Raw genomic sequence first — 18,507 nt, 5'->3', positions numbered from 1 at the left:
TCATCGATGTAGGGACCAGCGACATAGATGTAGGGACCAGCAACAGCCTGGGGAGCTGCCAGCCTGATGGAGAGGCCCGCACAGAGCAAACGTACGCAGAAACCAGCAGGGAAAGGACAGACGGACTGACATTTACGTCCAGGCTCCCCTGGACCTCAGGGGGAGCCTGGGACAGCGCCCGCACCGGCGGATCCCAGAGCTCCGGGGGCCGCAGCCACGCCCCCGCGCCCCTCCCATCCCCGGAGCTGGCTCAGGGGACCCCTGGCCCCCACGCCCACCGCAGGAGCCGGGAAGCTCCTGTCGCTCGCCTGGGGGCCGGGCGCCTGGGACGGAGCTGGAGGACGCGGGCGGACGTCGGGGCAGGGCTGCCTGAGGTCCGGGGCATCAGGGGCGGGAGCGGCCGCGTGGGTCGCGGAGGGTGGGAGGGAGGGAGGGAAGGAAGGAGGGAAGGAAGAGGGAGAGAGGAAGGGAGGGAGCCCCAGCACCGCGGGGCGAGGGGAAGTGGGCGGTGCGCGCCGGGAGCGGAGTGGCCAGATCGGCCCTGTGCGCCCGGGGGCGGTGGTGCCTGGCCTGGGGCGGGAGAGGGAAGCGGGCATAGGAGGGTGCCGGGAGGTGGGACTGGAACAGGGCGTCTGGGGGTGGGATTGGAACAAGGCGTCGGGGCGAGCTAAGTCAGGGGGGCAGGTGGAGACCGGGGCAGCCTCTCCAGACTGGACTCCGCGGGCCGCTCCAGGATGCCCGAGGGTCCGGGGGCGCCGCCCTCTCCCCGGGCGGCCCGGAGCGCCCCGGACCGAGGGCCGTCGGAGCCCGCGCTCTGCCCGCAGCCTCAGACCCTGGCCCCCGGCTCCCTGGGGCTCCCGGGGTCCCCGGGGTCCCCGGGCCCGCGGCGGGGCGCCCCCGGCGGCGTCCCGCAGAAGCTGGCCGAGGCGCGCAGCAGCCAGTACGGGCTGAACGTGTTCGTGGCGGGGCTGCTGCTGCTGCTGGCCTGGGCCGTGCACGCCGCGGGCGTGGGCAAGAGCCTCCTGCTGGGCGCGCTGACGGCGCTCATGCTGCTGCAGCTGCTGTGGATGCTGTGGTCCGTGGGCCGCGCCGCCCGCCGCCGCGCCCGCCCCAAGGACACGCACGCCGGCGCGCGCTGGCTCCGCGGTGAGTGCGGGAGGGGACTGCAGCCAGGCCACTCTGTTCTCTCCTCAGTCTGCTTCTCTTCTCGGTCTCCGTCCTCTGTGCGTCTTTCCTGGCTCTCCCAGCCTGCCCTCCGGCCCTCTCCTTTCTTGGCGAAGCCTGGATGGCTGCAGTAGCCTCACCCTCTACCCTCATTGTCAGAGCTTGCATCCCATTGTCAGAGCTTCCACTGACCCTAGGATGGACGCCACACTCCCCATCCTGGCATTCAATAATAATTAATAATAATAACAACAATTATTATTAATTATTATTATGTGGTTAATCCTCATCCGAGGACACTTTTCCATTGATCTTTTTAGAGAGAGTGGAAAGGAGAGGGAGAGAAAGAGGGAGACATTGATGTGGGAGAGACACATCAATTAGGTGCCTCCTGCACGCACCTGGCCCGGGCCAGAGAACTGCAACTGAGGTACATGCCCTGCCCTTGACCAGTATAGAACCCAGGACCCTTCCTAGTCCGCAGACCAACGCTCTATCCACTGGGCCACACCCACCAGGGCCCCAGCTGGCCTCTTTAGTTTTAACACGGTGCTCCCGTCTCAGAGGCTTTTAGGTCTGCCATAATATTGCGTTTCCATGACTTCACGTATTCTGTTCCCTCCTCATGGAATGCCCTTTCCCCCACCCCTCGCCCTTCCTCCCCAGTGATGTGTTCCCAACCTCCCCACCCCCCCTCCCACCCCCTTTGGGATTCTGACCGCACCCCCCCCCCGCCCCGGCTGTGCCCTGGGCGGACACTGTTCTACCTGTTGACACTCTTATCCCCTCCATGGGGAGGTTGAGGGGGGTGGGGGGCGGCTATGGTGTTGGTCTCTTAGTCCTGGGCCATTCAGGCCCGGCACAGAGCAGGTGCTGGGAAAACACAGCGGGCGGATGAAGGGCGGATGAGGAGCAGGTGAAGGCCGGGGCGGTGGGGGGTAGAAGCACCTGCTGGGTTCTCACAACATATCGATGGAAACTTCATCCAGAGAGGAGCCCTCCCCATCCTCCAGGAGCTCCCGCCCCTGAAGGGAGGCAGACACCATGCGGTCACAGGGGAGGCCGTGGGCCTCTGTGGAGAAGGCCCGCGTCTGAGCAACCATCACGAGGGAGGCAGGTCCACACACTGCACACCTCCCTGAGCGCTCCTGTTTCAGTCTCCCTGAGGGTGCGCCTTCACTGCCCTTGCTTCACCCCTTAATCTGCCCACCCCCCAGTTCCAGCCGTGCAGCCCGGAAATCACACTTAGAACCAATGACTGCCGGTGACAGGTGGGGGCCCAGCACTCATTTGTCCTCCTTCCCACCCTCCTTCCCTTCCAATGCCTGCCCCCATGCCCCCTTCCCCCGCCCGCTCACTCCCACGGCACCACAGCTCACGGCTCTCTGTGGGAGCCATCGGGTCCTGGCCGGGTTCTACCTTGTGCTATGACTCCTCGGATGTGTCTGTCATGCGGATGAGATTTTAGATTCTCAGGCTCAGGGACTGTGCCCACTAGCAGTTCATCTTGCCTTTGGGAGAACTGGACCCAGCTCCAGGGCGGCCCAACCTCCTGATCTGAAAATGGCTGTTAGGGAGGTCTTGGTTTTGTGACTGTGAATGGCAGGGATCTGGCGCTGTATCAAACAAACAAATAAACAAACAAACAGAGGTGAAATGTTGTTTTGAGGATATGGACTTACACAGGCTAACAAATATTAGAAACACAGGCTTTTGACCTGTGCTTCATGTAGCGGAAGGACCCTTTCTTTGTCCCTCCCTCACTTCCTCCTTCCTCCCTCCTCCCTTCTTCGGTTCTTCCCTTTCTCTTTCCTTCTCTCCTCCCACTACCTGCATTCCTTCCTTTCTTTGTCGCTCCTCCCCAACCAAAGCTCTCTCCTCCCTTCCTTCCTTTCTCCCTCCTTTTTCTCGCTTTCTCCCTCCTTCCGGAAGGCTCCAAGCTCTAGGGCCTGGGTGAGCTGAGCGGGTAGATGGTGCTGCATTTCGGAAGAGTGGGAGGACGGGGAGGAGCAGAAGGGAGAATGTGGAGCCAGGGCTTCTCTGGTGGCCGTGTTGTCATGTGAGTTGTCTATTGGACACTGAGCAGAGATAGGAAAAATGAGGCAATAGAGAGAGAAAGAGTGCACAGTAGGTGCTCACTAAATGGTGGATGTTAGACACTCAACATTAAATAACATAACCGTTCGGATGAGGCGTGTGGACCATGGAGATGGAACTGGCCATGGAAGGCGGGGCTCGCTGTCTGGCTCTATCACCATCACCTTTCTTTTTTTCTTCTTCTTTTCTTTTTAATATATTGTATTGATTTTTCACATAGAGGAAGGGAGAGGGATAGAGAGTTAGAAACATCGATGAGAGAGAAACATCCACCAGCTGCCTCCTGCACACCCCCTACCGGAGATGTGCCCACAACCAAAGTACATGCCCTTGATCGGAATCAAACCTGGGACTTTTCTGACGCTCTACCCACTGAGCCAAACCGGTTTCGGCTCTTCTTATTTTTTAGAAATATATTTTTAGTGATTTCAGAGAAAAAGGCAGAGGGAGAGAAAGATAGAAACATCAATGATGAGAGAGGATCATTGATTGATTGCCTCCTGCACGCCCCCTACTAGGGATCGAGCCTGCAACCCAGGTACATGCCCTTGTCTGGAATTGAACCCAGGACCCTTCAGTCGGCTCTATCCACTGGGCCAAGCCGGCTAGGGTGCCATCACCTTTCTGAGTCCGGTTTCTTCACCAGTAAAATAAGAATCCCGGCCGCCTCTCAGGGAGGGGCTGGGAGGTGTCCCGTGAACGCAGTTTGCAAAGCACGTCCATCCCCCTCAGAGAGCTGTGGCTCATCAAAGAAGCGAGAGGCCAATTATCCCACAAGAATGGCGGAGGCCATGGTGCCAGGGGAAGTGCCCTCAGCCTGTGTCCGAGGTTTCCCTGGAGCCCGAGCTGGAAAGACAGGTCCGGCCGCGCTCTGCCCAGGCCGCTGTGGCCGCCTCAGCCGTCAGCCCGCCCGCCGGTGCTGCGGTTTCCCAGAGAAAGTGTTTGGGTCTCAGTTGTAAGGCTTTGCCTTGAGCAGGAAATATCCTGTTCCACCTGCTGGGTGTGAGGCCGTGAGAATGTCAGTCGGCTGAGCACAGAAGTTTTACTCAAGGGTCTGAGAGTTTGCAAACTTAGAACACAGGTAGGCAAAACCCCAGAGGTGTTCCATCTTAAAGTAAAAATTATATCCTTGAGGATAACCAGCCCTGCCACGTTCCCTCTTTTTAAAAAAAATGTATGTCATTGATTCTTTTTAGAAAATATATGCTTTTTTCCCCTTCTTTTTTATTGATTTGAGAAAGAGAGGAAGGGAGTGGCAGGAGAGATAGAAACATCCCTGGGAGAGAGAATCATGGATTGGCTGCCTCCTGCATGAGCGAGCCTGTGACCCTGGCATGTACCCTGACTGGGAATCAAATCTTGACCTCCTGGTTCATGGGTTGATGCTCAACCACTGAGCCATGCTGACAGGGCTATTTTATTGTTATTTTATTTATTTATTTATTTATTTATTTATTTATTTATTTATTTATTTATTACTGGTTTCTGTCCTGTCTGAAGCCCAGGGAAGTGTTACTAACAGAACAGTGGGACTGACAAGGAGAAGAACAGCCATGGGTATCGAGTGCATTTGGAATGCCGGGACATTGGGAGCATTGGCCCAGCTATTAGACATAACAATTTTTTTTTAAATTTATTTCTATTGCATTGACTTTTTAAAATATATTTTATTGCTTAAGGGAGAGGGATAGAGAGTTAGAAACATCGATGAGAGAGAAACATCAATCAGCTGCCTCCTGCACTCCCCGCACTGGGGATGTGCCTGCAACCATGTATATGCCCTTGACCGGAATCGAACCTGGGACCTTCTAGTTCATAGGCCGACGCTCTATCGGTTGAGCCAAACCAGCCAGGGCACACAGCAATTCTTTCTTGTGTGTGTGTGAGTACTCACCCTCAGATTGGATTCTTGTGTGAGGTGGGCTTTACACAGAGTGCTTTTCTTCAAACGAGCACACCACACATTGCATCTCTGTGCAGCGCCTTACCGGAAGTGGGCTGCTCGGAGCTCTCTGCTCATTGCCCCTCGAGGGACTAGACGTGCAGGGCAGAGTGGCTGCTGATAGACAATCAGCTGGGGCTGGAGGCAGGGGTGTGGGGAGGTGGCTGTAGGGGCTGTGGAGACAGAGGTCCACAGCACAGTGGAGGGCTCAGGAAGCAGGCTGTGCTGTCACATGTGTGAGAAAGAACATGTATGAGGAGGGCGGGCGCTGTGGGCGTGGTGACAAAGACGGGGTGGAGGGGCAGGGACGAGGGCTACAGGACACAGATGCACGGGTCCCAGTGCTCAGGGAGCCTGCAGCCTGCAGTGCAGCCAGGATGGACGAGGAGCAGCAAGCTCATGACCAGAGCCTGGGCGCCCCTGTGCTTTCCCACCTCGAGGCGTATGTTCATCTTTTTTTAAAAAAAAATATTTTATTGCTTTTTTACAGAGAGGAAGAGAGAGAGAGTTAGAAATATCAATCAGCTGACTTCTGCACACTCTCTACTGTGGATGTGCCCGCAACCAAGGTACATGCCCTTGACTAGAATTGAACGTTAGGTCTGCATGTTCATCTGACTGTGAACGCCTCTTCTCTTGCAGACGCAACCCCTCCCAGACACGCCCTGCTTCTTTGTTCTGTCTGGGGTGTAGCATCCGTGTGTCTGGGCAGCCCTCCATTCTCTGTATGCAGTAGCTTTACTGAGACACAGCCCCCCAGCTCCATGAGTCACCCAACTAGAGTGCACAGCCCTGTGGCTTTTAGCATAGTCACAGGGAGGGCCAGGGTAGGGGACCTTTCTGGCCTCTCAAAAAGGACCCCCCCCTCCAGTCACCATCCCCCTCCACCCCTGTCCACCTTGTAATGTCCTCAGTGTCACAGCAGTTCTTGAGGTGGGCGCTTTCCCAGCATGCACCAGGAAGCCGAAAGGGCCGAGAAGGAGGGGTGAGCGCCCCTTGCTGGCAACATTGGGACAGAGTGAGAAAGAGAAGAGGAACCCGCTCCTTGCTTGGGGCAGAGGGTGTGATATGAAGGGTGACAGAGAAGGCACAGTCCTACCTTCATCTTGCCTCTGTCTTCTCCGGCGAGCGGCAGGACTGGAGGGGCTTGCAGAGGGCAGCAGAGAGGCAGTCACGCCCACAGCGTGGGGGCGACCTCGCGGGGGCTGAGCAGAGCCTGTGGTCTGCTTTGGTTCACCCGCTGGACTAGGTCCCCACTTGGTGCCAGGCACTGGCTGGGCTGTAGGGGTGGATGAGCAGGCACGGCTGGCCCTGCATCTCGATTACCCAGACAGTGCAGGCAGTGACAGGACGGCTGAGAGCATGGCCCCCAGGCAGGGCAGGACGGCTCTATACCCATGAGATAGGCCTTCAGAAATCACTACTCCCCTCTGCTTGCTCCTCTGGCCCCCAGGCCCCATCTCTTCACCCTGAGACCTTTAAAAGGCAAAAGCTCTGTTTCCCACCCAGTTCCACCCAACTTTGTTCTGTGTCACAAGTCTCTACCGAGCCCGTCAATCACATGTTTCCAGACAGTCTCTCTTCATCCCTTTGGATTTAATGCCTCTTACTTATTTCTCTTCTATTAATCTACTTATCTCCACCCATCCATCCATCCATCCCTCCTCATCACCCATCATCCATCATCCATCCATCCATCCATCCCTCCTCATCACCCATCATCCATCCATCATCCATCCATCATCCATTTTCCTCTCTTCCTCCTTTGCTCCCTCCCTCCTTTCTTTCCTTCTCTCCTTCCCTCCATTATACATCCATCTGCCTCTCCAATTTGCCAAGTGTATTGCTCGCCATTGCTCCCTCTCCTCTTCACCTTCCCTAACTGTGAGGACTGGTTGTTTGGTTAAAGCCCTTTGCCAGGCGAGTTACAGGGATGACATTTTTCTCTGACCCTCAGAATGTGTTTTTCTGACCACCCATCATCACCCTCAGTTCCCTTATTTTCTCCGTGTACTTAGAACATCCTGCCACTTCTTCTCTATTCATTTATCTGTTTGTTTTCTGTCTTCCTACCAGAATGTTAAACTCACTGAGGGCAGGCCCTTTTTTTTGTTTTGTTTTGTTAATCCTCACTCCAGAATAATTTTTGCATTGATTTTTAGAGAGAGTGGAAGGGATGGAAGGGGGAGAGAGAGAAACATTGATGTGAAAATGGCGCATCCATTGGTTGCCTCCCACACATGCCCTTACAGAGTCCAGGGATTGAACCTGCAACCCAGGTACATGCCATGCTCTTAACCAGGAATCAAACCCATGACCCTTCAGTGCACATGTGTCAAACACAAGGCCCGCGGGCCAAATCCAGCCCACCAGGCCTTGCAATGTGGCCCGCACCGCGCTGTCATCACTGCAATCCGCTGTCAGTTCATGATATTGTCAGTTTATGACTGTTCAGTAAACCATTCTGCCCGCGATTTAGGCTGGATTTTAGATTTTGGCCCCTTCTCTGATTGAGTTCGACACCCCTACTTCAGTGCATGGGAAGATGCTCTGATCATTGAGCCACACTGGCCAGGAGTGGATTTTTTTTTAAATTTTTATTGCCCTTCTTATATCCCCTGTGCCCATGACAGTGCTTGGACCATAGTTGTTTCTTGACAAATAGCTGCTGAGCAAATTATATTTTGCATGTCTTCAAATATCTTCCTATCTTTTGCCCTGACAAGTGAGGATGCCTTGGTGGGAAGAGGAGGGTCCTTGAGCTGCCGTCCTTCCCTAGCTGTGGGCTCCCTTCCCCACTAACCTGCTTCACCATCCCCCCAGCCTCCAGTTTCCCAGGCTGCAGACCAGACACCTGCTGCCAGCTCATCCCTCTGCCCTGTGCACACCCCAATTTGGGCAACATTCCACCTGTGCATGTTTGTCTCCCCAGCAATCTTGTAATCTTGTTGGTTTATCTTTGAGCCCCTGGCAAAGGCCTACTGCACAGTATTTGTTGTATAAATAGATGGGTGAATGAGCCCATGGGTGGTGAAGGGATGGAGGCAGAAAAGACTTGGAGAGTGTGAGCAGGTCCCTGATGTATTTATTCATCACAGCCCTTGAGATGCCAGTGACGGAGATGTTGTAGGTTAGTGGTTCTCAGGGTGGGGTCCCAGACCACCAGTATCAGCCCCACCTGGCAGCTTCTTAGAGATGCACATTTGGGGGCTCCTCGCCAAACCCAGTGAATCGGAAACTCGGGGTGGGGTGTGTGTGTTGGAGTCCAGCTGGGGGTGTTGTACCCTCCCCCTCCCGCCCCAGTGATTCTGATGTAGGATCCAGTTTGAGAACCGCCGCTGTGGACGAGTCTCATTGTGGACAGGAAAACCGAGACTGGGAGTAGGGAAGGGACTTGTCTGAGCTCACTCAGCTGGTACCAGGTCCCCATAGCGGCTGCCTGTGCCTCGCCACCCCAACCACCTGCCTCTCCTGCTCTTGCTCGGTCTCTTTGTAATCCACACAAACTAGTATGCGTTTGTCCAGCCAGTTCAAAGCACTGCGATTGAATCTCCTCTTCCAAAGGCTCTGGTTTCACCGGGGTTTTTCCAGGACTTAAGAAATGGGACTTAGCATTGTTTCTATATGGCTTTGAGCGGCGGCAAGGAGCCAGGCGATTGCATTACTGCTCCCGGCGGGGGCGGGGTGCTCCCCGGCGGGGCTGTAATGTTATCGCTGGCGGTGAGGGCCCCTGCCCTTCGCTCTCTCACGCCCTGAAGCATGTCACACACGATCCGGTGTCCTCCGTCCGCGGGAGAGGATGTGTGAACGGCGCTCAGTGATGGCCCCAGGAGGGATCGGAAACTCGGACAGTGATCAGTCACCACGTTTTTCTTGCTAATTGCTCCATTTGTTGCAAGTTTCTAGTTCATGTCTTTTGTGCATTTCTTTCCAGTCTCTCTGTTATATGCATGTTCTTTGTTTGTTTTTATTTTTGGCTAAAACCACACTGGTAGAACATTGGAGAAAGTTCCTTCTCTTCACGTCATGCAGCACAGACCCCTCCGTGCCACTGCCATGGAGCCCTAACCTATCCCCGAAAACACATACTTTCCATTTTAAAACAGTTTTGTAGATGGGCTGCGGAGACAGTGAGTTCCTGTAGGCCTCTGTACCTTCGCCTTCCTCCTCCTCCTCCTCCTCCTCCTCCTCCTCCTCCTCCTCCTCCTCCTCATTCTCTTCCTCCTCCTCCTCCTTCTTCTTCCTTCCTCCTCCTCCTCCTCCTCCTCATTCTCTTCCTCTTCTTCTTCCTCCTCCTTCTTCTTCCTTCCTCCTCCTCCTCCTCCTCCTCCTCCTCATTCTCTTCCTCCTCCTCCTCCTCCTTCTTCTTCCTTCCTCCTCCTCCTCCTCCTCCTCCTCCTCCTCCTCATTCTCTTCCTCTTCCTCCTCCTCCGCCTTCTTTTTCCTTCCTCCTCTTCCTCCTCCACCTGCTCATCCTCCTCCTCCTCCTCTTTCTCCCCCTTCTTCCTTCCTTCCTCCTCCTCTTCCTCTTCCTCCTCCTCTTCCTCTTCCTCCTTTTCCTCCTTCTCCTCCTTCCTTTCCTCTTCTTCTTCAGAGAAGAAGGGAGGGAGAAAGAGAGGGATAGAAACACCAATGATGAGAGAATCATTGATTGGCTGCCTCTTGCACTCCCCACACTGAGGACTGAGCCCATAACCTGGGCAAGTGCTCTGACCTGGAATTGAACTGTGACCTCCTGGATCATAGGTTGATGTTCAGCCACTGAGCCAGGCCAGTGGGGCCCTTAATTCTTTAGGGAACAGGATTTTAGGCCAGAGAACCGAGGATTTTGAACAGAACAGTGACACTCTGAGACGGATCATTTTGGGAGAGAAGCTTCCAGGGGCCTGCCGCTGACTCCGCCAGCCTGTTGGGTGTATGTCTTTTGTCAGACCCCGATGTGCATGGGGTGGGTACACGGATACACGGGGCACGCACCTGTCTTCCAGTGTCAGGCCAACAGTAGAACTTGTTAACTATGCCTACTATCTTAATTGTGGTAAAACGCACAGGACCAAGTGTGCCAACGTAATCATGTTAAATGTGCGGTTGAGAGTGTTAGGTACAGTCTCGTTGTGCAATTAATCTCCGGAGCTTTCCTCTTGCGAAACGGCACCCGCTCAACGCTGCCCTCCTCCCTCCTCGCCCGCCCCGCCGCTCTGTGAACGGCACTGCTCTCAGGAGCCGCGGTCCGCGGAGGCACACGGTGTGGCCTGTTTCACCGGGCTGGCGTCCTCACGGTTCTCGCACGTGGTGGGCCGTGTCAGATGGCCCTGCCGTGCGGACAGAGCCCGTTCTGGCCCCGGTCCTCTGCTGGTGGGAGCTGGGTGCTTCCTCCGCCTTTGGCGGCTGTGAGGGATGCTCCCGGAGCGCGGCAGCAGAAGCTTCTCTTCCCGTCCTTGCCTCCGGTGTGTGTGGGTGCGTGCCCAGAGGTGGAATTGCTGGGTCACCCAGAAATACAACTTTTTTGAGAACCTGCCGTACTGTTTTCTAAAGCGCCTGCACCACTTCACAGTCACATCAGCATGCACAGGGTTCCAATTCCCCACAGCCTGGCCAGTAACCCTAACCCTAACCCTAACTACCCCCCCCCCCCACCATCCCTCTCAGAAGCCCCCGGGGAGGGGACTTGGTTGTCATTTGCACTTCCCTGCTGATGAGGGATGTTGAGCATCTTTTCACGTGCTAATTCACCATTTGTTTCCTTTGGAGAAATGTCTGTTCAAGTCCTTTGCTCATTTTTAAATTAGCTTATATTTTTTTGTTGCCGTTAAATCGGAGTTCTTTGTAGATTCTGGAATGCTAACGCCATATCAGATAAGATTTATAAATATTTGATGGTGTCCTTTATTTTTTAAAAATATATATATTTTTAATGATTTCAGAGAGGAAGGGGGGAGAGAGAGAGAGAGAGAGAGAGAGAGAGAGAGAGAGAGAATATCAACAATGAAAGAGAATCATTGGTTGGCTGCCTCCTGCTCTCCCCCAACTGGGGATTGAGCCTGCAACCCAGGCATGTGCCCTTGATCAGAATAGAACCCAGGACCCTTCAGTCCATAGGCCAACGCTCTATCCACTGAGCCAGACCAGCAAAGGCTGGTGTCCTCTGTTGTACAAACTTTTTCTTTTCCTTTCGATGTGGCCCAGTTTATCTACTTGTGCTTTTGTCGTCTGTGCTTTTGGAGTGATAGTTGATAAACGGTCCCCAAGTCCCACATCATACAGATTTCCCCCTATGCATCCTTCTCAGAGTTTTCCAGCTCTAGGTTCTGTGTTTAAATCTTAGATTGCCCCCGAGTTAACTTTTGGACACAATCTGTGAAAAGTAAGTCTCTTCCTCCTCACCCTCATCTGTTGAAATGGCTGTCCTTTCTCCAGCGGGTGGTCTCGTCGCCCTGGTGGGAGGTCATTTGAGCACACGCGTGAGGGTTTGCTGTGATCTGCTGTGAAATGCTGTCAGGGACAGTGACCCTGTCTGCGTGTTCCCGCCCCTCGCCCCTGCAGGCAGCATCACCTTGTTTGCCGTCATCACCGTCATCCTCGGATGCCTCAAAATCGGCTACTTCATCGGGTTTTCTGCCTGCTTGTCCGCCACCGAGGGTGTGTTCCCCGTCACCCACGCGGTGCACACGCTGGTACAGGTATGCCGCTGTTCGCGAGGCTGCCTCTGGGTCCCGGGTGTCCTCAACGGGGCCCATGTGGCCACGTGTAATGACTGGCCCGAATCAAGGCTGCTTCTCACGCGAAGCACTTGACCTTGGCTCTGGACGCCGGGGCAGGAGCTGTTCACCGGGTGGCGGGAGCAGGTTAACGGGGCGAGGACGAGCGTTCATGCAACATCCTCAGTTACGGCGCCACCTTCTCCTCCCAAACCTGGAGGCCCCCTCTGGGTCTCACCCCGCCCCCGGGCGGGGGGGGGGCCCACTAGGAAGGGCTCTGCCCCCGGAGGCCACGGCTGCCCCAGCATTCACGCCCCTCCCCCCCGAGTTTTAGAGCCTCTGGAGTGTGCAGGCATGGCGATGGTCCCCACTGAGGCGGCCTCTCTCGTTTGTTCCTGTCTAGGTGTACTTTCTCTGGGGACACGCCAAGGACATCATCCAGTCTTTCAAAACCCTGGAAAGGTAAACCCGGGACCACTGCTTTGCATGTTGAACCAGGGGTTCCTTCAGAGCAAGCAGAACCCTCCAGTGCTCTCCTGCTGGGTTACTCACCCGAGACCAACGTCCCTCCGTCCCAACAAGCAGAGCCTTTGCTCCGGGCCGGGAGGAGGCCCTCTGACCCTCAGGCCCTTCCTGCAGGGACAGGGAGAGCGACACACACATCAGTGATGAGAATCATGGACCAGCTGCCTCCTGCACGCTCCCTACTGGGGATCAAGCCTGCAACCCAGGCCTGTGTCCTGACCAGGAATGGAACCGTGACCTCCTGGTTCATAGATCCATGCTCAACCACTGAGCCAGGCCGGCCGGGCTTGCTGATTTTGTTTATTTTTTATTTTATTTATGTTTTTAAATATATTTTATTGACTTTTTTACAGAGAGGAAGGGAGAGGGATAGAGAGTTAGAAACATTGATGAGAGAAAATTATCTATCAGCTGCCTCTTGCACATCCCCTATTGGGGATGTGCGCGCAACCAAGGTACATGCCCTTGATCGGAATCAAACCGAGGACCCTTCAGTCTGCAGGCCGATGCTCTATCTCAGTGTTTTTCAACCTTTTTTGGGCAAAGGCACACTTGTTTCATGAAAAAAATTACGAGGCACACCACCATTAGAAAATGTTAAAAAATTTAACTCTGTGCCTATATTGACTATATATAAAGTAATTCTCTTGAATAGGAATCAAATAAACACAAAGAAAGTATTTTATAATTACTTTATTATGAAATATTAAGTAAACAAAATAGTGAAAAATTATAAAATTCTTGTCTTGTCTGCACCTACGGCACACCAGGCAACATCTCGCGGCACACTAGTGTGCCGCGGAACAGCGGTTGAAAAATGCTGCTCTATCTATTGAGCCAAACTGGTTTCGGCAAGCCTGATTTTCTTATGCTTATTAAAGATAAATGCTTTTAGTACCTTTCTTCCCACGGCCACCGTTGCTGAGTCTAGCTGCAAGGGAGGGAGACAGACAGCAGGTCTTGGGCTTGGCTCAGTGTGGTCAGGGGTAGGTGGTGAGGCAGAGGGGGCGGACGATGATTATTGAGTTGGCCAACCAACAACAGTGGTGGTCCCCGCTCTCCTGACATCTGCTGCAGCCCTGCCATCGTCCCCTCGTTGCTCTCTCCTCTTCCCCTCTAGGAGAAAGGGCCTGGGGCATCGTAGGGTTCATAGCCTGCTTCCAACAAACTCTTGTCCCTACGTCCCTGACACCAACACCCAGTTTCTTTTTGTCCCAGAGACAGTGAGTTGAGGACTGGCAGGTTCAAGGTTGAGGCAGAATGCCAAGGCGGTGGTTTGGGTAGTTCTTGTGGAACTGCTCCTCCCAGCTAGTCAGAGGACCCCCCCAGGGACCGAGCTGCCAGATGAAACCAGGATCATGGCTCAGACGGAGGCCCCCGTGTGTGCGTGTGCGTGTGCGTGTGCGGCGTGTGTGTGCACACACGTGTGTATGCAAAGGCCGTGTGTTTTGCAGGTTCGGGGTGATCCACTCGGTGTTCACTAACCTGCTCCTGTGGGCCAACAGCGTCCTGAACGAGTCGAAGCACCAGCTGAATGAGCACAAGGAGAGGCTCATCACCCTGGGCTTCGGCAACATCACCATCGGTGAGTGCGTGTGTGGCCGCGCCCAGGAGGCCTGCAGACAGCCCCCGCCCCCGCCCCCGAGTCTGCCTGCCGGTCCCCGAGTGGGGGCGCTGAGTGTAATGAGAGGGTTCCTCCGTGACTCAGGGCTTGTCAGACCGCAGGGTGGCCATCTGGTCCCCCTCTGCACGGCCCAGGTTGGCATGGAAACTCACAGCTTTGTGCATGACCATGGGAGATGGGCGGTAGTGTCTGCCTGTGTGTAATTAAGCCCTGACAAGCCTTTGGTTCTTTCTGCAGAAAGTATAGCTTTTGAAGACCCAGGGCCAGCTAATGGCAGGTTTGGGCTCATTGGTTTTAGTTCATTTGAAGTTTGCATCGAGGTCGACATTGCTTGTCATGTCAGTCCTCCTCGCTCCTCCTCGCTCCTGTGGGAGAGCCCGCAGCACTAATTACCTGTCTGTGTTCTTCCCACGAACTTTAGCTTTGGCCCTGGGCCCTGTGGTTGAGAGGTATGTGGGGTAGCGGAAGGGCTGGTGGACTGGGGACCGTATTTGGGTCTTGTTCCCAACAATGTTAGCTTTGTTTTATTTATTTATTTATTTATTTATTTATTATTATTTAATACTTTTATTGATTTTTTACAGAGAGGAAGAGAGAGGGATAGAGAGTTAGAAACATCGATGAGAGAATCATCGATCAGCTGCCTCTTGCACACCCGCTACTGGGAATGTGCCCGCAACCAAGGTACATGCCCTTGACCAGAATCGAACCTGGGACCTTTCAGTCCACAAGCTGACACTCTATCCACTGAGCCAAACGGGTCTCAGCTACAAGCACCTTTTAAGGGGAGGAGAGGGGATGGGGCTTAGGGCACTCAGCACACGCTGATTGGTGGCTTCATGTAAGGCCTATGATTAGGGACCTAGGGACTTAGGAGTCGGGGCTTAGGGTATTTGGCAGGTGCTGATGGGTGGTTCAGTGCTCAGGAATGTCCGGCTGCAGGTGGAGTTTTACGTCTGGCCATCAGTTGGAGGAAGGGAGGATCTATCATTAATTCCCCGGGGAAATCCACGCGGGCATGCCTGCAGCAACACTGCCTTCGGCTTGTCCACGCCCTGGGCCCCTCTCTCCCCAGAGCTGGATGACCACACGCCGCCCTGCAACTGCTCCCCGCCGGCCCTCTGCGCCGCCATCTCCCACGGCATCTACTACCTCTACCCTTTCAACATCGAGTACCAGATCCTGGCGTCCACCATGCTCTACGTGCTGTGGAAGAACATCGGGCGCAGCGTGGATGGCCCGCAGCACCGCAAGATGCGGTTCCGGTTCCGGGGGGTGGCGGCGGGCTCGGGCCTGGGCCTGGCGGTGCTGGCGGCCACCATCGCGGTGGTGGCCGTGTACCTGGTCCGCATCGGCCGCTCCAAGACCAAGAGCGAGTCCGCGCTCATCCTCTTCTACCTGTACGCCAGCGCCCTGCTGGCGCTCATGGGGGCCGCGGGGCTGGCTGGCCTCCGGCTCTACCGGCTGGACGGGCCGTCGCTGGACGAGTCCAGGAACCCGGCCCGCAAGCTGGACGCCGACCTCCTGGTGGGCACGGCCTCGGGCTCCTGGCTGCTGTCCTGGGGCTCGCTCCTGGCCATCCTCTGCGCCGAGGCCCGGCCCGCCTACACCTGGTACAACCTGCCCTACTCCGTCCTGGTCATCGCCGAGAAGTACGTCCAGAACCTGTTCATCATCGAGGCCGCGCACCGGGCGCCCGGCCCGCCCCGCGAGGACGCCGAGGCCCTGCGGGTAGCCGTGGTCTGCAACGGCGGCCACGCACCCCTGGCCCCTTCCCGCCTCAAGAGTGACTCCGCGGCCCTGGACCTGGGCAGCCAGAGGCCCCCTGCAGCCATCGGAAGTCTGTGCCTGAGGGAAGCCAGCGGCCCAGGGGACGCGCAGCCGAGCTGGGCCGGGGCCCGGGCCCCCCGCCTCGTGCAGGGCCGCCCCCAGAGGAGCCTCCTGAGGAACATCGCAGCCTTCCTGTTCCTCTGCAACATCTCGGTAATCTGCTTCCCTCCCCCCCTCCGCCCCCCGGCCCTGCACCCCCCGCTTCTCTAGAACCCACCGCTGGGTGCGAAACGGCCCCCACACTCGGCAACATAAACGCACCCACGTTAGTTTTCAGGGTGTCTCGGGGTCAGGAATCCAAGCCTGGCTGGGCTCCTCTGTTCGGGGCCCCTCACAGGGGCAGGCCAGCTGCCGGCCGGGCTGCAGTCATTTCTAGGCTGACTGTGGGGTGGGAGGGGGCCGGCTTCCAGCCCACCTGTGTGGCCACGTGGCCTCTCGTGGGCAGCTCACCACGTGGCAGCTGCTTCCTCTCTTGTGAGAGGGGATGAGCGAGGTGGGTCGCAGGGTCCTTGCAACCTAATCCCAGCAGGGACATCCCCTCACTTTGTCCTATTCTGTTTGTCGGAAGCGAGCTCCTAGGTTCAGCAGGACACGAGGGGGCAGGGCTCCAGGAGGGGGGTCCTGGGGGTCATCGGAGAGGCTGTCCGCACCGCGTGGGAGGGGGAGCTGCAGAGGGAGCGGTGTGCAGAGGGAGGGAGAGCTCAGAGGGAGCAGTGTGCAGAGGGAGGGGGAGCTGCAGAGGGAGCAGGGCAGAGGGAGGGAGGGCTCAGAGGTAGGGGGCAGAGGGAGGGAGAGCTCAGAGGGAGCAGGGCAGAGGGAGGGAGAGCTCAGAGGGAGCGGTGTGCAGAGGGAGGGGGAGCTCAGAGGGAGGGGGCAGAGGGAGGGAGAGCTCAGAGGGAGCGGTGTGCAGAGGGAGGGAGAGCTCAGAGGGAGCGGTGTGCAGAGGGAGGGAGAGCTCAGAGGGAGCGGTGTGGCGGAGCAGTGGACCGCAGCCTGGCATTTAAGGGAGGCAGAGGAACAGGGACAGGGACTCTGAGGAGGGGGCCAGTGTGTAGGTTCCACGGGCAACAGAGATAATAAGTTTTGCAGATTAGTTGCCACTGTATTCCCATCGGAGCCCTCTGAGACAAGGGTTAGTGTTCCCATCTTCCAGGGGAGGAAACTGAGGCTTGAAGTAGCATAAGTAGCATGAACTCAGGTCTAGCTCCACCCCTCCCCCCCCCCCCCCCCCCACCAGGGGGATGCCGGCAGGTCTGGGCTGCTCTCTAAGCCAAGGTCAGGTCAGCGAGGACACCACAGAACTCACAGCCCAGACCGTGTGGCCGAGGGCTCCAGGCACCGGTGTAGGTACGTGCAGGTGGGTGTAGCCCGCAGGCGACCTTGGCTGTAGGTAAACCCTGGGGGTGCAGGAAGCACAGAGGGAGTTCCTGCCCAGGCTGGTTCCATCCAGGAGGGCTTCCTGGGAGAGGTGGTGTCTCAGGGCTTAGAGGAAGGTAGGATGTAGCAGAGGGAAGCCAGGTGGTCCCTGATAGAGAGAGAGGCAGGAGGCAAGCCCTGAAGACTCGGGAAAGGAAGGCACATTGGGGACCGCACAGCCCTGGGGATTGGCTGGGGGTCTCCTTGGCGGCGGCAGCCAGGACAGTCTCCCTTCTCTTGCAGCTGTGGATCCCTCCCGCCTTCGGCTGCCGGCCCGAGTACGACAACGGCCTGGAGGAAATCGTCTTTGGCTTCGAGCCCTGGATCATCGTGGTCAACCTGGCCATGCCCTTCTCCATTTTCTACCGGATGCACGCAGCTGCCTCCCTCTTCGAGGTCTATTGTAAGATCTAGTGTGCGTGCACATGAAAGGCGGGCGCTCCCCGGAGCCACCTGGGCGGCCAGGCTGGGCAAACATCGCCTCACAGATGCCAGGCTGCCTTTTGTCCGCCCGGGTTGTGCCCTGGGGGCTGGACGGCGCATCTTCCCGGGAGAATGTCAACAAGTGAGGCCAGAATCGATGAGGCGGCTGAAACCCGTCCCTGTCCGTGCATTCTAGTCAAAGCCCATTTTATCTCCTTCCAAACGGAGCCTCTGTTTTTGAAGAATGGGATCCTGGGTTGGAAAACTGTTTATCCCGTTTATTTTTCATAAAAACCACCTCGTGTTTGCAATTCATCATGTGACTGCGTTTAGCCTCTCACTACCGTCTGCGTCGGCGAGTCACCCCATAAACGGCGCCCTCCCCGGAGCTGGCGAATGTTGATACGATCACATTTAGTATGTATTGTACTGTCCGCCTGTGCTTAATTTTTTAACAAAGTTATTTCTATGGTTTGGATGGAAATTTGTGCGTTGATCCATCTAAAGACCCATTTCTTACCTGAGCCTTTTTCATTTGTGATCATTTTGAAGTTTTTTAAAAATGCGGACTTTTCTGTGTTCTCTCTCATGGTAAGAATGTTCGGACAGTCCCGGAGACCAGGGAGACAAGAATCCCCCAGAATGCCGCTGGTAAGCAGACAGCCGCTCTGCCATCGTGGTGTGCGCCTTTTAGCGGTGGATGCTGCGGTGCTTGTCATTGCCGCCACTGTCGCACTCGCCCGTGACGCCGTGACAGTGCCATGACAGCGCCCATTTTGTGCGCATTT

The 18,507-nt window shown here is 56.0% G+C and overlaps 1 protein-coding gene across 1 annotated transcript; it reads left to right on the top strand.

Moving 5' to 3' along the window:
* Window positions 1-734: 734 nt before the first annotated feature.
* Window positions 735-17,821, top strand: OTOP1 (otopetrin 1; the record flags this gene model as incomplete). The annotated part of the gene is made up of 6 exons (XM_084899058.1): window positions 735-1,150; window positions 11,751-11,883; window positions 12,305-12,363; window positions 13,881-14,011; window positions 15,126-16,033; window positions 17,540-17,821. The coding sequence occupies 6 exons, from the start codon at window positions 735-737 to the stop codon at window positions 17,708-17,710; spliced, it is 1,818 nt and encodes a 605-aa protein (XP_084755184.1). The 3' UTR covers window positions 17,711-17,821.
* Between the last annotated feature and the right edge of the window lie 686 nt (window positions 17,822-18,507).

The sequence above is a fragment of the Pipistrellus hanaki genome, assembly GCF_964339955.1.
Source record: "Pipistrellus hanaki genome assembly, chromosome: 1".
NCBI lineage: Eukaryota > Metazoa > Chordata > Mammalia > Chiroptera > Vespertilionidae > Pipistrellus > Pipistrellus hanaki.
Note: the sequence above shows the minus strand (reverse complement) of the source record. Positions and strands in the feature narration are given on the sequence as shown.